Below are 14,681 nucleotides of genomic sequence, written 5' to 3'. Positions count from 1 at the left end.
GGTAGTTCAATTTTCCTACCAATCTCTGTATCTCTCTGGATCTTCAAATAACTCACTATCCCTGCTACTTGATTTGTAAATTTGGAGTCATTGGTGCACTACAAGGCTTAGCACCTAATTTTCTGTCTCTGTCAATAGATCAAGGACATATTTTCTTTGAGACAAGAAAATACCCTTCTTACTTCTCATAACTTCAATACCCAAAAATACTTTAATAATCCCAAGTCTTTGGTTTGGCTGGGTTTGGAGGAAGGTTTTAAGAGATGAAATACTGCGAGTCACTTCCGGTGATGATAATGTCATCCACATAGACTACCGGGAGAATTAGACCGACCTCAGTTGCTTATAAAATCTTGAGTGATCACACTTACTCTTTTGCATACCAAATTCTGTCTTGCTTCTTTGAATCTCCCAAACCAGGCCCTAGGACTTTGTTTCAAGCCATAAAGAGACTTAGAAGCCTACAAACTTTACCCAACTCCCCTGAGCAACAAACCCGGTGGTTGCTCCATATACACCTCCTCACGAAGATCACCATGAAGGAAGGCATTCTTGATATCCAATTGGTGCAGGGCCAATCATATGTAGCTGCTAAAGAGATAAACAAGCGAGCAGTAAGTTTAGCTACGGGAGAAAAAGTGTCGAGTAATCAACTCCATATGCGAGCATATCCTTTTGCTACAAGGCGTGCTTTTAATCTAGCCACAGAACCATCGAGATTTACCTTTCTGTAAATACCCATTTGCAACCAATAGCTTTCTTACGGTGGGCAAGGTACTTGATTCCCATGTACCATTAGCATCTAAAGCCTCCATTTCCTCTTTCATAGCGGACACACGGCCCGGGATGAGGCGGTGCCTCACCATGATATTAGGGATGGGAATAGAGTCTAAAGAAGTAACAAAACACGAGAACAAGAAGACAATTGATTATAAGAAACAAAAGAAGAGATAGGGTAAGTACATGAGCGTTTACCTTACGAAGAGCAATGGGTAAGTCTAGATCGAGAATCATGATCGGTATGAAGTGCAGGATCTCCCAGCGAAGTAGGCGGTGGAGGATCTGAGTCGGGGAATCTCAATCTCTGGAATAAACATGAACAACGGGAGGCCGAGTAGGTCTAGAGACGGAAGAAATAGGCTGTGAGAGAGGACTAGACATTGGTTGGACAGTATATATTAAGATATCATCTTCCTCCCCCTGACTCTCATACACAGATGATTGAGAAAAAAATGGAGTGGACTCAAAAAATGTGACATCTGCAGAAACAAGATAACGATTAAGAGTAGGAGAGAAACAACGGTACCCTTTTTGGATCCGGGAGTATCTAAGGAAGACACATTTGAGAGACTTTGGATCCAATTTAGTAACCTGCGGACGAACATCACGTACAAAACAAGTACAACAAAAAATACGGGGTTCAACGGGAAACAAAGATTTTGTAGGGAACAAAGCAGTATAAGGAATATCCCCATTAAGGGCGAGGAAGAAGGCATACGATTGATCAAAAAACATCTTGTAGAAGCGCATCAGCCCAAAAGTGTTTAGGAACTTTCATACGAAAAAGAAGAGCCTGAGTTACCTCAAGAAGATGCGATTTTTCTTTCGGCCACGCCATTTTGGGATGGGGTATCCACGGGAAGGCGATGAAGAATGCCATTTTGTGTCATATAAAGTGAAATTGTCTTTGAAAAATATTCTTTAGCATTGTCACTTCTTAATATGCGCCTGAAATATTAAATTGAGTTTTGATTTCATTACAAAAGGCACAAAAGATGAAAACAACTCGAGCGATTCTTCATTAAATATAACGGGTAACACGAGAATAATCATCAACAAAAGTAACAAAATAACGAAATCCAGTTTTAGAAGTAAGAACAAGGACCCCAAACATCGAATGAACTAACTCAAAGGGGATGAAGCGTTTATTGACTCTAGACACGAGAAGGCAAGCGATGATGTTTTGCAAGCGACACGACTCACATTCTAGTCTTGATAAAAGCGGCGAGGACACAACTTCTTCATGGTAGACAAAGAAGGATGACCCAATCTACAATGAGCTTCAAGAGGTGTTAAGATCTGGAGCAAACAAGCGATCGCGGTACATGATTTTCGAATGTAAAGACCACGACTCACGTCCTCTACCAATAATCGCCGTCGTAAGATCACGAAACAAACAACGATCGGAAAAAAGGAAATAGAACAATTTAAGGTACGAGTAAGTTTACTAACAGAAAGTAGATTAAAAGAGAAATTTGGTAGACACAAAACAGATGACAAAGAAATTGACGAAGTAGGATTCGCAGTTCCAGAACCCATGACACAAGAAGTAGAACCATCAGCTAAAGTAACAGTAGAGGAAGTGGGATTAGACTGAAAAGTAGATAGAAGACTAGAATTACCTGTCATGTGATCTGTTGCACCAGAATCAATAACCCATTTGGATGAGGAAGACACAAGGCATGTAGTGGATTTACCTGACTCAGCGATCGCAGTGATAGGGGAACTTGTAGGCTTTAGAGATGCCTGATACTGGGAAAACTGTGCAAAATCCTCTGCGGATACCAAAACAGTTTTCTCAGAGGAAGATACTGTAGAATCCTCTGCTGCCATATTTGCCATCTGTGATCGCTGATTTTTCCTCTGAAGTTGCGGACAATTATATTTTGTATGGCGGGCTCATGACAATAATAACAAATGACTCCTCTTGAGTCTGATTAGAACTAGCCTCTCCATTCTGATTATACATTGCTGTAATTCCTCCTTTACTTCCTCTTCTATTACCTGTTGTCCATTTGGATTACGGCTAATAAGAGCACTCTTGGCGGTGTGAAGATTGGGTACTCTGCATGCGAAGGACCCGTATGAATGTTTCATGCAAAGAGGAAATCTCGAAGCGGAAAGAATGCGAGATTTAGCGATCTCATACTACGAAGGAAGGCACGCAAGAAAACTCATAACGATCGATTGCTCCGTTGGGCTCTTTGAACTTTCACATCAGAACTAAAGGCAACAATACATTAAGTTCCTCATATACGTTTAAAATCCATAAAATAAGCCGTGAGAGACTTATTCTCTTTCTCGACGGTAGAATGCCTTACAAACATCATAAATACGGAGATATTCCCTTTACGAATCTGAGAAAATCTAAGTAATCCATCAATTCCTTAACAAATTCACAGTGATTAATTAAACTAATTACCTCACTGTGAATCGAGTTCCGAAGCTGCAAAAACAACCGAGCATCCTCCCTTAGCCAAGTTTGTTGTGTATCATCAGTAGGTGGATCTTTAGTAAGGTGATCATCCTTATCAATGCTACGCAAATAGACCCTAACAGTCTTACTCCACTCCAGATAATTCGAACCATTAAGTTTGTGTTCCGTGATCTTAGTCATCATCGGAATTACATCAGAAATAACATTCTTATTGCTGCCATTTGTTGAGACAAAGAAAACTAACCGAAACGCTAATCCAAAGTGCTGACAGCAACAAAATAATCCAAAATCACAAGCAAATAACGAAATAGGATCTAAGAGCCAAACCTCAAAAGTCCTTTAATGGTGTACTGGATCAGGCAACAGCACACAGTGGTGGAATGAGGGGATTGAGGCGACGCTGGCAATGTTGATTGGAGTCGAAACGGCCAGTCGGCGGCCAAGGTCTCTCCTGAGCTGGGTGGTGAGAACAAATAATCACCCTAGATAAATGACTTGCTCTGATACCATGTAGAAAGAGATGATTCTCATATATTTCAATTAATCTGTACATGGGTATTTATATACAATTGATTCCTATAATTGTGTTATACTAATTAGGAAGAAATCATAAATAAGAAATCCTAAATAGGAATACAGAATACAGAATATACACAGAAATAATATAATGATTGACTTTCCATAACAATTTCAATTAATCTGTACATGGGTATATATATACAATTGATTCCTATAATTGTGTTCTACTAATTAGGAAGAAATCCTAAATAAGAAATCCTAAATAGGAATACAGAATACAGAATATACAGAGAAATAATATAGTGATTGACTTTCCATAACAAGAACTAATATAAAAAGGCAAGGACATACAGCTGAACCTTGGTGTAATCTAACTGAGATAGGAAAACTTCTTGTGTCCACTCCCACTGTACGCACAATAGAAGTTGCTTCTTCATACATATCTTTCAATACTTGTATGTATCTAGTAGACACCATTTTTTGTTCTAACACTCTCCATAAGACATCTCTTGGAACACTATCATAAGTCTTCTCCAAATCGATAAAAACCATATGTAAATCTTTCTTTACATTTCTATATTTCTCCATCAAGCTTCTAATGAGAAAGATCGTTTCCATAGTTAAACGACCGGGTATGAAGCCAAATTGATTGGAAGAGATAGAAGTGTCATGACGTGCCACGGGCATGAAGCCAAATTGATTGGCAAGTGGTGCCATGTTAGCAAAATTTTGGCAGAGCCCCTTTTTGCTGTTATTAGGTAGAAACGATTCATAAATAACGAAATTTTCATTTTTTAGTGAGATATGTATCTCTTTGAAAATTCATGTTATGGTTTAACATTAAGAGACTACATGATAACATTGATTACTACGGGGATGAATTAGCTAATCTAGGTTATTGGTTTAATAAATATGTTGGTAATGTCTATGTTTATTATGTTTTATATTGCAAATATCGATATATCCAATAAATTTTACAAGATAGGGAAAGAGAATTTCAAGATATCCAATAAATTTCTGAGTTAGGGAAAGAGAATTGGAAGATTATAAGGATGAATGTATATTTCAATTGAGGTCACGGTTTGAGGCATGCTTAAATTGAAAGCGAGTTTGATGAGTTATCAAGAGTTGTTTAAGATTTAAAGTGCGAACAAAAGAGTGGCTTGAATTTGAAAAGTGGCTTGAAGATCAAAAAGAGTCGTTTGAAGACTCAAGCTTGAAGAATCTGAAGCTTTGATTGTTGAACCTTTACATATGTAAGAACCTGTTCTAAAAACACATGTTGAAGAATCTCTTCTTTAGAAAAAAAGTTGAAGCTGATGAGAAGAACAAGCTCAAAGAATCTATCTTAGTAAGCAAAGAAAATCAAGCCATGGAAACTTCAATGGAGACCAAAGAAAATCCAATCGTGGAGATGACAATGAAAATTGAAAAATTTTTTAAATTCCATTGTTCCTAGTGATTTGAAGAGCCAGTCAACTTTAATCATGATTGATTTCTATGTTTAGATGTTTTTAAGGATGCAAAGGAAAGCATGAAGTTGTTCATATCAATTTTGTTGCCATTGAAGAAGATAGAGTTTTGTTGTCTAAATTCCTAATCCTTCCACACTAGAAGACTTGAGGTTGACTTTTTGTTATGACTAAGGAGAATGTAGAAAGAGATGATTCTACTTAATTTCAATTAATCTGTACATGGGTATATATATACAATTGATTCCTATAATTGTGTTCTACTAATTAGGAAGAAATCCTAAATAAGAAATCCTAAATAGGAATACAAAATATAGAATATAAAGAGAAATAATATAGTGATTGACTTTCCATAACACTCCCCCTCAAGTTGGAGCATAGATGTTAATCATGCCCAACTTGTTAAAAATGTAGTCAATCCTAGCTCCATTCAGAGCTTTTGTGAAAATATCTTCTAACTGCTCTCCAGTTTTGATGTGTCCTATTGAGATGATCTGTTGAATATTTTCACGAACAAAGTGACAATCAATCTCAATATATTTGGTCTGCTCATGAAACATCGGATTAGAAGCAATATGGAAGCGACTTGATTATCACACCACAATTTACATAAGTAGGAGGTCTTAAAACTGTCTCATCTAGTAATTGAAGTATCCACATTACCTCACATCTTGATTGTGCCATGGCTTTGTATTAGATTCAGCACTAAATCGAGAAACTGCACTTTGCTTCTTGCTTCTCCAAGACACCAAATTTCCACTAACAAAAATGCAATATCCAGTAGTTGACCTTCTGTCAACCTTAGATCTAGCCCAGTCGGCATCTAAAAAATATTCAACATTCAAATGCCCATAATTACCATATAACAAACCTCTTCCAGCGCCCTTGGATAACACAAGATTTGTCCCAAGGCTTCCCAATGAGCAATAGTTGGGAAGATATAAAGCGATTTACCACACTAACGGCATAAGCAATGTCGGGGACAGTATTTGTAAGGTCGTTCAATTTTCCTACCAATCTCCGGTATATCTCTGGATGTTTATACAACTCACTATCCCTTGCTAACAGTTGTAAATTTGGAGTCATTGGTTCACTGCATGGCTTAACACCTTATTTTCTTGTATATATCATTAGTTCAAGGACATATTTTCTTTGAGACAAGAAAATACCATTCTTACTACACATAAATTAAAAACCCAAGAAAAACTTTAACAATCCCAAGTCTTTGGTGCAGGCTGGGTTTGGAGGAAAGTTTTAAGAGATGAAATACTGTGAGTCACTTCGGTGATGACAATGTCATCCACATAGACTACGGAGAATTAGACCAGCATGATTGCCTATAAATTACAAAGTGATCACACATACTCTTTTGCATACTAAATTCTTTTACTGTTTCACTGAATCTCCCAAATCAGGCCCCAAGACTTTGTTTCAAGCCATAAAGAGACTTTCGAAGCCTACAAACTTTACCCAACTTCCCCTGAGCAACGAACCCAGGTGGTTGCTCCATATACACCTCCTCCTAAAGATCACTATGAAGGAAAGTATTCTTGATATCCAATTAGTACAGGGGCCAATTATATGTAGCTGCTAAAGAGATAAACAAGCGAACAGAAGTAAGTTTAGCTACAGGAGAAAAAGTGTTAGAGAAATTAACCCCAAATGTCTGAGCATATCCTTTTGCCACAAGTCGTGCTTTTAACCTAGCCATAGAACCATCAGGATTTACCTTTACTGTAAATATCCATTTGTAACCAATAGCTTTCTTACCAGTGGGCAAAGGCAACAGTTCCCATGTATCATTAGCATCTAAAGCTTCAATTTCCTCTTTCATAGTAGCACACCAGCCAGGATGAGACAGTGTTTCACCAACAGTATTAGGGATAGGAACAAAGTCTAAAGAAGTAACAAAACACCGAGAACAAGAAGACAACTGATTATAAGAAACAAAAGAAGAGATAGGGTAAGTGCATGAGCAGCTTACCTTCTGAAGAACAATGGGTAAGTCTAGGTCGAATCATGATCGGTATGAAGTGCAGGATCTCCAGTAGTAGTGGTGGAGGATCTGAGTTAGGAATCTCCACTCTCCTGGAATAAACATGAACAAGGGGAGGTCGAGTAGGTCTAGAGATAGAAGAAACAGGCTGTGGGAGAGAACTAGACATTGGTTGGACAGTATATATTAAGAGATCATCCTTCTCTCCTTGACTCTCATACACAGATGATTGAGGAAAGAATAGAGCGGACTTAAAAAATGTGACATTTGCAGAAATAAGATAACGATTAAGAGTAGGAGAGAAACAACGGTACCCTTTTTGGAGCCGGGAGTACCCTAGGACGACACATTTGAGAGACTTGGATCAATTTAGTAACTTTGTGGGCGAACATCACGCACAAAGCAGTACAATAAAAAATACGTGGTTCAACAGGGAACAAAGATTTTGTAGGAAACAAAGCAGTATAAGGAATATCCTCATTAAGGACAGAAGACGGCATACGATTGATCAAAAAACATGCCGTAGAAACTGCATTCGCCCAAAAATGTTTAGAAACTTTCATATGAAAAAGAAGAGTATGAGTTATCTCAAGAAGATTCCGATTTTTTTTTTCAGCCACGCCATTTTGGGATGGGGTATCAACACAGGAAAACTGATGAAGAATGCCATTTTTTGTCATATAAGACTGAAATCGTGCTGAAAAATATTCTTTGGCATTGTCACTTCTTAATATGCGCACAGAAATATTAATTTGAGTTTTGATTTCATTACAAAAGGCACAAAAGATAGAAAACAACTAAGAACGATTCTTCATTAAATATAACCATGTAACACGAGTAATTTTCAACAAAAGTAACAAAATAATGAAATCCAGTTTTAGAAGTAACAGAACAAGGACCCCAAACATCGGAATGAACTAACTCAAAAGGGGATGAAGCTCGTTTATTGACTCTAGACACAGAAGGCAAACGATGATGTTTTGCAAACTGACACAACTCACATTCTAGTCTTGATAAAAGTGGCGAGGACACAGCTTCTTCATGGTAGACAAAGAAGGATGGCTCAATCTACAATGAGCTATAAGAGGTGTTATGGTACTGGAGCAAATAAGCGACCGCGGTGCATATTTTCCAGAATGTAGAGGCCACCTGACTCACGTCCTCTTCCAATAATTTGTTTTGTCATAAGATCCTGAAACAAACACTGGTCAGAGAAAAAGGAAAGCGAGAATAATTTAAGGTAAGAGTAAGTTTACTAACGAAAGTAGATTAAAGAGAATTTTGGTAGATACAAAACAAATGACAAAGAAATTGGTGAAGTCGAGTTCGCGATTCGAACCCATGACACAAGAAGTAGAACCATCGATTAAAGTGTGATGAAGTGAGATTAGAGTGAAGCGGATAGAAGACTAGAATTACGTCATGTGATGCATGCGCTTTGAATCAATAACCCATTTGGATGAGGAAGACACAAGGCATGTAGTGGATTTACGACTCGGCGATTGCGGTGAGAATTAGTAGGCTTTAGAGATGCACGATCTTGGGAAAATTGTGCAAAATCCTCTGCAGATACCAAAACAGTTTTCTCAGAGGAAGATACTGTAGAACCATGTTTGCCATCTGTGATCGCTGATTTTTCCTATGAAGTTGCGGACAATAATATTTTGTACGTCCAGGCTCATGGCAAAAATAACAAATGACTCATATTGAGACTTTATTAGAACTAGCCTCCCTATTATGAGGATTACCTCTGTAGTCTGTAATTCCTCTTCTATATCCTCTTCTATTACCACATTGTCCATTTGGATTACGGCTAATAAAAGCACTCTTGGCGGTGTGAAGATTGAGTACTCTCATGCGAAGGACCGTGTGAGCGTTTCATGCAAGCAGGAAATCTCGAGCTGGATAGAATATGAGATTTATGATCTCATACTCTGAAGGAAGGCCTGCAAGAAAACTCATAATAGCCAGTTGCTCCTGTTGGGCATGCTGAACTTTCACATCAGGAGTAAAAGGCAACAATACATTAAGTTCCTCATATACTCGTCTAAAATCCATAAAATAAGCCGTGAGAGACTTATCTTCTTTCTCAGCACGGTAGAATGCGTTACAAACATCATAAGTACGGGAGATATTCCCTTTACCAGAATACAGAAAACCTAAGTAATCCATTAATTCCTTAACAAATTCACAGTAATTAATTAAACTAATTACCTCACTGTGAATCGAGTTCAGAAGCTGCAAAAACAACCGAGCATCCTCCCTTAGCCAAGTTTGCCGTGTATCATCAGTAGGTGGGTCTTTAGTAAGGTGATCATCCTTACGCAAATAGACCCTAACAGTCTTACTCCACTCAAGGTAATTTGTTCCATGAAGCTTGTGTTTCGTGATTGTAGTCATCACCGGAATCACATCAAAAATAACATTCTTATTGTCTGCCATTTGTTGAGACAAAGAAAACTAATTGAAACGCTAATCCAAAGTGCTTATAGCTGCAAAATAACCAAAAATCACAAATCAAGCAAATACCGAAATAGGATCTGAGAGCCAAACCTTAAAAGTCCTTTAATAGTGTCTTTGGATCGAACCGGACACATAGTGGTGGAATAAGGGGTTGAAGCCGTCGTCTTGATCGAGTCGAAATGGCCGTGGATGCGCCTCCACCCGGCCCGAGTAAAGCGCCGAGAACTTGAGTTGGGCTCATGAGCCTCACGTGCTTGAATTCTAGCAATCGGATTAGAGGGACGGCCGGTCGGTCAAGGTCTCTCATGGTGGGTGGTGAGAACAAATAGTCACCCTAGATAGATGACCTAGGGTATGATGGGTTTCGGTCCAAAAGCAGACGGAAAAAATTCGATTTAGATTCCTTAATGAACTGCTCACGATACCATGTAGAAAGAGATGATTCTCCTTGATTTCAATTAATACTACATGGGTATATTTATACAATTAATTCTTATAATTGTGTTCTACTAATTAGGAAGAAATTCTAAATAAGAAATCCTAAATAGGAATCTGAGAATATCTGAGAGAAATAATATAGTGATTGACTTTCCATATGAGAAAATAAGGGTGTTGAAAATAAATAAAGGGTCTTTGGGGTTGAAATTCTAATAAAGGAATAATATGGAAAGTTAGTAGAGTTAGCTAGGAATTAGTTAGAGAATGGCGGAAAGCTTGATTCTTTGGATAGATTTAAAGTTGTATAAATAACAACTATTGTAACTAAAGAAACTATTCCAAAATATTATCAATGAAATCCTTATTCTTTTCTTCCTAAATTCCATTCTAACCCTTCTTCTCTCTTTTTCTATTCGTTCTTTCCTTCCTCTCTCGATTTTCTATCTAATTTCAAATCTTTACTGTGATGGAGAATTTGGTTACATATGATTGGTATCGAGCACAGTTACGAGGTGGGATTGCTTCCAAATCTTCTCATTCTGATTGCAACTATAAGCGGATAAATGGGAGTCTCCTCAATTCCAGGGTTTTCCTTCTATTCTTCGTCATCTTGTTCTTGTTCTTGTTCTTCTGTTCTATCTTCTTCCTTTCTCAATAGCTTCTTTCTTTTTTCCCTGAGATTTCTTCCCTTTATTTCCTCTAATTCTTCTTCCTTCTTCCCTAGAATTTCTTTCCTTCTTTCCCTTTATTTCCTTTTTAGTAGATCTTGTTTCTTCTTCTTTATTTCTTGAAATGCTTGAATCAAAATTCTTTCTTCTTTTATTAATTTATGGTTCTTTCTTCTATTTTTCTTCTTTAATTTTTCACTCTCTGTACTTCAAGAAACCTTTTTGTTGAAATTCTTGAAATTTTTCTATCAAGAATCAATATAACAAATATCTTTTTGCTTCTTCTCTTTTCTCTAATTCGTCCTTTTAATTCTATTTCTCTTTTCAACTAATCTCTCTCTCAGATTATCTTTTAGATTTTCATTCCACTTCTTTGTGTCAAACCTCTATTGTAGGTCTATTTCAGTTGACATCTTGTAGAGATATCAAGAAAATATTTGATTCTTTCCTCTCAATTTCCCTTTTTTTGTTCTCTATTTTCCCTTCTGATTTTTTTGTTCTCCTGCACTTGGGATTTTTTATTTTCTTTTCCCTTATTTCTGTTAGTTTTTCTCTTCAAGAATTGTTAAGGGTATCCATGGAACTACAACCTTGGCAAGAAAAGATCTTGTTGGATTTGCTTGAAGGTCTCAAGAGAATACAAGAAAAGTTGCAGAGCACATCTGAGAAGCTTGACTTAAGTAAATAGAAAATTGATGAAGATTACCTTCTTGGAAATTCAAACAAGCCAAATGAAGACTAAGATGGCTTAAGTGAAGTTTCCCATAAGAATGACAAGGGCACGACTAAGATGGTGCAAGATTTTCTTGCTAATATGCCTAGTGCAAGTGAGGACTTTGAGGAGGAGAATGGTGGAGATGTGGAACTGAAATTTCTTGGAATAGTGGCAGTGAAATGGGATTTGATTAAAAAAGAAGAGAAGGGGTTTTGATGTTAAGAAGAAGAATAACCTTGTTGATGTGACAATTTTTCATGGTGATGGGGAAGAGGAAGAGGTTGATATTATAGGTAATGGAGAGGAGATTGTCCCAGAGCAATCAAATTCAATGGCAAAATGAAGACATGGTTGATGGTGATGCTATTTTTCCATTGACATCGAATGGTACCTCATGCAAGAAAATATTTGATGCTGGAATAGTGAATGAAGCTTCCAATTTGATTTGTGATTCGTATAAAAATGCTGAAGAAATATCTAATTTGTCTTTCTCGAAGGAAAGTGTTCTAGTAATGCATATGATTCTCATATTTTCTATGTCAATGTTATTAATATTAAAGTTGGGAGGGAATGGTTCTAGCAGGGTACTAATAGGATTCCTATAGTTTCTATTCCCAGAGATACTGATATGAACCTGCCTAACTCCACCTCAAAACCTAGCTCACAATGAAAGGTTTGTAAACTCATATATATAACACTGAAGGCCTCTCTGCAGAATCGATGTGGGACGCATCATTCCCGACCCCTCTAGATTGCACGTTTTCGTGAAGCAATCGGAGTCATGACTAGTTCACCTTGATCTCTCCCGAAGAACGTCAGGGAACCTTTGTACATGGCTCACCAACCCATACAGAGTGAGGCTTTGATATCAAATGATATGAACTTGCCTAACTCCACCTCAAAAGCTAGCTCACAAGGGGAGGTTTGCAATCTCATATATATAAAACCCAAAACCTCCTTGCAGAACTGATGTGGGATGCTTCAGATACTCTTGCTCTTGGTATTCAACAACTCATTAATCGGCACTATCAAGTGTTTGTGGAACAAAAATTTGAAGAGAAAATTTTAGGGACCATAAGTATGCTTCTCGTCCTGAGACTGTTTTGATTAAAGGAGGAAACATGGAAATTTTTGAAGAAGAAAAGTATTGGGATCTTGGTAGTATTTTATTTGAGCTGAGATCATGTAATCATATGAAACTCAAAGAGAATGAGTTTGAAATGAAGAGAAGACAGAACAAAATGTGTTTTTGGAGATATTGCAATCATTTACTACTCAAAGAGAATGAGTTTGAAATAAGGAGAAGGTAAAGGAAGAAAATAAGGTCTTGTTGTAGTCCTTTGTTTATTAAAGGACTTTCCAGTTTTAGTATGCAAGATATTAGTTTTGAACATCAAAATTCATTATAGGTCCTAGTAGTAGTATGTGGTCTATAATTGTAATATGTTTTTGCTGATTGTTGTTCCTTTCTTCATTCTTGAGGACGAGAATGATTTCAAGAAGTGGGGAATGTTATGACTTAAGGGGAATAAGGGTGTTAAACATAAATAGAGGGTCTTTGGGGTTGAAATTGTAATAAAGGAATAGAGTTAGCTAGGAATTAGTTAGAAAATGGCAAGAACCGTTACTAGGTAGATCTAAAGCTGTATAAATAACAACTTTTGTAACTAAAGAAGCTATTCAAGAGTATTGTCAATGAAATCCCCATTCTTGTCTTCCTAAATTCCATTCTTTCTGTCTTCTTCTCTCTTTTTCTATTCCTTCTTCCCTTTCTCTCTTTATTTCCTCTCTAATTTCTATTCTTTCTGTGATGGAGAATCTGGTTACATAACACTTTTCTCCAACCGAGCGAGAATTATGCAGTTCAGGAAGACTAAATTTAGGGATTTTTTTTATTTAATCTTTTATTGTAAAATTAAGAAGATTTTATAATATTTGTAGTATTTTTGTTATTTGGGAATTCTGTTCTTATCAACATTATTATTAGAAAGTAGTATTTTTGTTATTTAGAAAATTTGTTTCGTTTAATTTTTCTAATTAGAATTGGAATTAGGGTTCCTAATCCTAATGTGATTAGGGATGCAAAACTCTACAAAAAGGGTATAGGATCTTTACATATTCAAAGATTTTATTTTGATCATTGACTATTGATTTTGAGCAAATAAATTGAGAATTTGTTTCTCAACCTAAATCCCCAAATACCTATGGTTCTACATCAGTGATTGGCAGTAGTTTTGTCTAATCAAGTTTATAAAAATTATTAGGTTGTGCAAGTAGCAATTTGAATTGTGGAAATAGAGCCTCTTTAAGCTAATTGGACTTGATTGCTACAAAAGTTCATCAAAAGGTTGATCATGCAATATATTATATGACCAATATGTTTTAGCCATGTGTGTCGATGCTGGAATTGCATAACAGGGATCTGAAGCCATTAACGTGTGTGTGTGTGCATGTGTGTAATTTATATGTAGATCAACTGAATGGTATTATGGTATGCACCTAGAAATGTAATTCTTCTGTTGGTTGAATTATTCACAAGTTTAAATCAACTGTTTGATAGGTGACAATGACTGCCCTGGGGGAATTATTCCAAGCTGCACGTGATATAATGAATTGGCTTGGTGATTGTGCAAAGGTGAACCTTTGTGTGATTCTGTCACATGCTGAAATCAAACCAAACAAGTCAGCATTGTGAATATCGAACATTTGATTGAGATGTGTTTTTTGGCTATGAAACTATTGCAGGTTATTGCTTTAGAAGATCAGCCTGTGCGGTGGACAACTCCTCTAGGTCTTCCTGTTGTGCAACCATACTATAAGAGTGAACGACATCTTGTGAGTTTCACATCTTGTGTTGTGGGTCTAGTTTACATCTGATGCAGCTTTCTGTCTTAATAAATCTAAATCCTCAACATCCTATTGTGACAACTGCCTTGCATTCATGTTCTTAATATTAGTTTATATTCCATTTTTTTAGATTAAAGTCTAGTATCTGCGAGGGATGGTGCATTTTGTCGCAGTATCAGTGGTAATGGAAAATTGAGATAGTTGATACATATTGTAACAGCTAGGATTTTTGGTCATGATACTGTAACAGGAAATCCGTTAAGGATCCTACATCACTGCACACTGCACCGAGGAAAAGCTTAGTTGTGATAAAACTAGTGAATTTGAATTGGGTATTGGTGAGTTA

General features: G+C 36.9%; 1 protein-coding gene across 3 annotated transcripts in view; it reads left to right on the top strand.

Annotated features, from left to right (window-relative positions):
• The window catches only part of LOC110664024 (DNA-directed RNA polymerase 3B, chloroplastic), an 86,752-nt gene that overhangs the window by 23,231 nt on the left and 48,840 nt on the right, over nucleotides 1–14,681 (top strand). Inside the window, exons 14-15 of one of the 3 annotated variants that reach the window (XM_021823549.2) lie at nucleotides 14,049–14,123; nucleotides 14,234–14,323. In XM_021823549.2, coding sequence (XP_021679241.2) covers nucleotides 14,049–14,123; nucleotides 14,234–14,323 — 165 coding nt within the window. Of the gene's footprint in view, nucleotides 1–14,048; nucleotides 14,126–14,233; nucleotides 14,324–14,681 lie in introns of those variants that run through there. The other 2 variants (XR_002496624.2, XR_009145618.1) reach the window with 2 other exon arrangements.

Source organism: Hevea brasiliensis, chromosome 17, assembly GCF_030052815.1.
Source record: "Hevea brasiliensis isolate MT/VB/25A 57/8 chromosome 17, ASM3005281v1, whole genome shotgun sequence".
NCBI lineage: Eukaryota > Viridiplantae > Streptophyta > Magnoliopsida > Malpighiales > Euphorbiaceae > Hevea > Hevea brasiliensis.
Note: the sequence above shows the minus strand (reverse complement) of the source record. Positions and strands in the feature narration are given on the sequence as shown.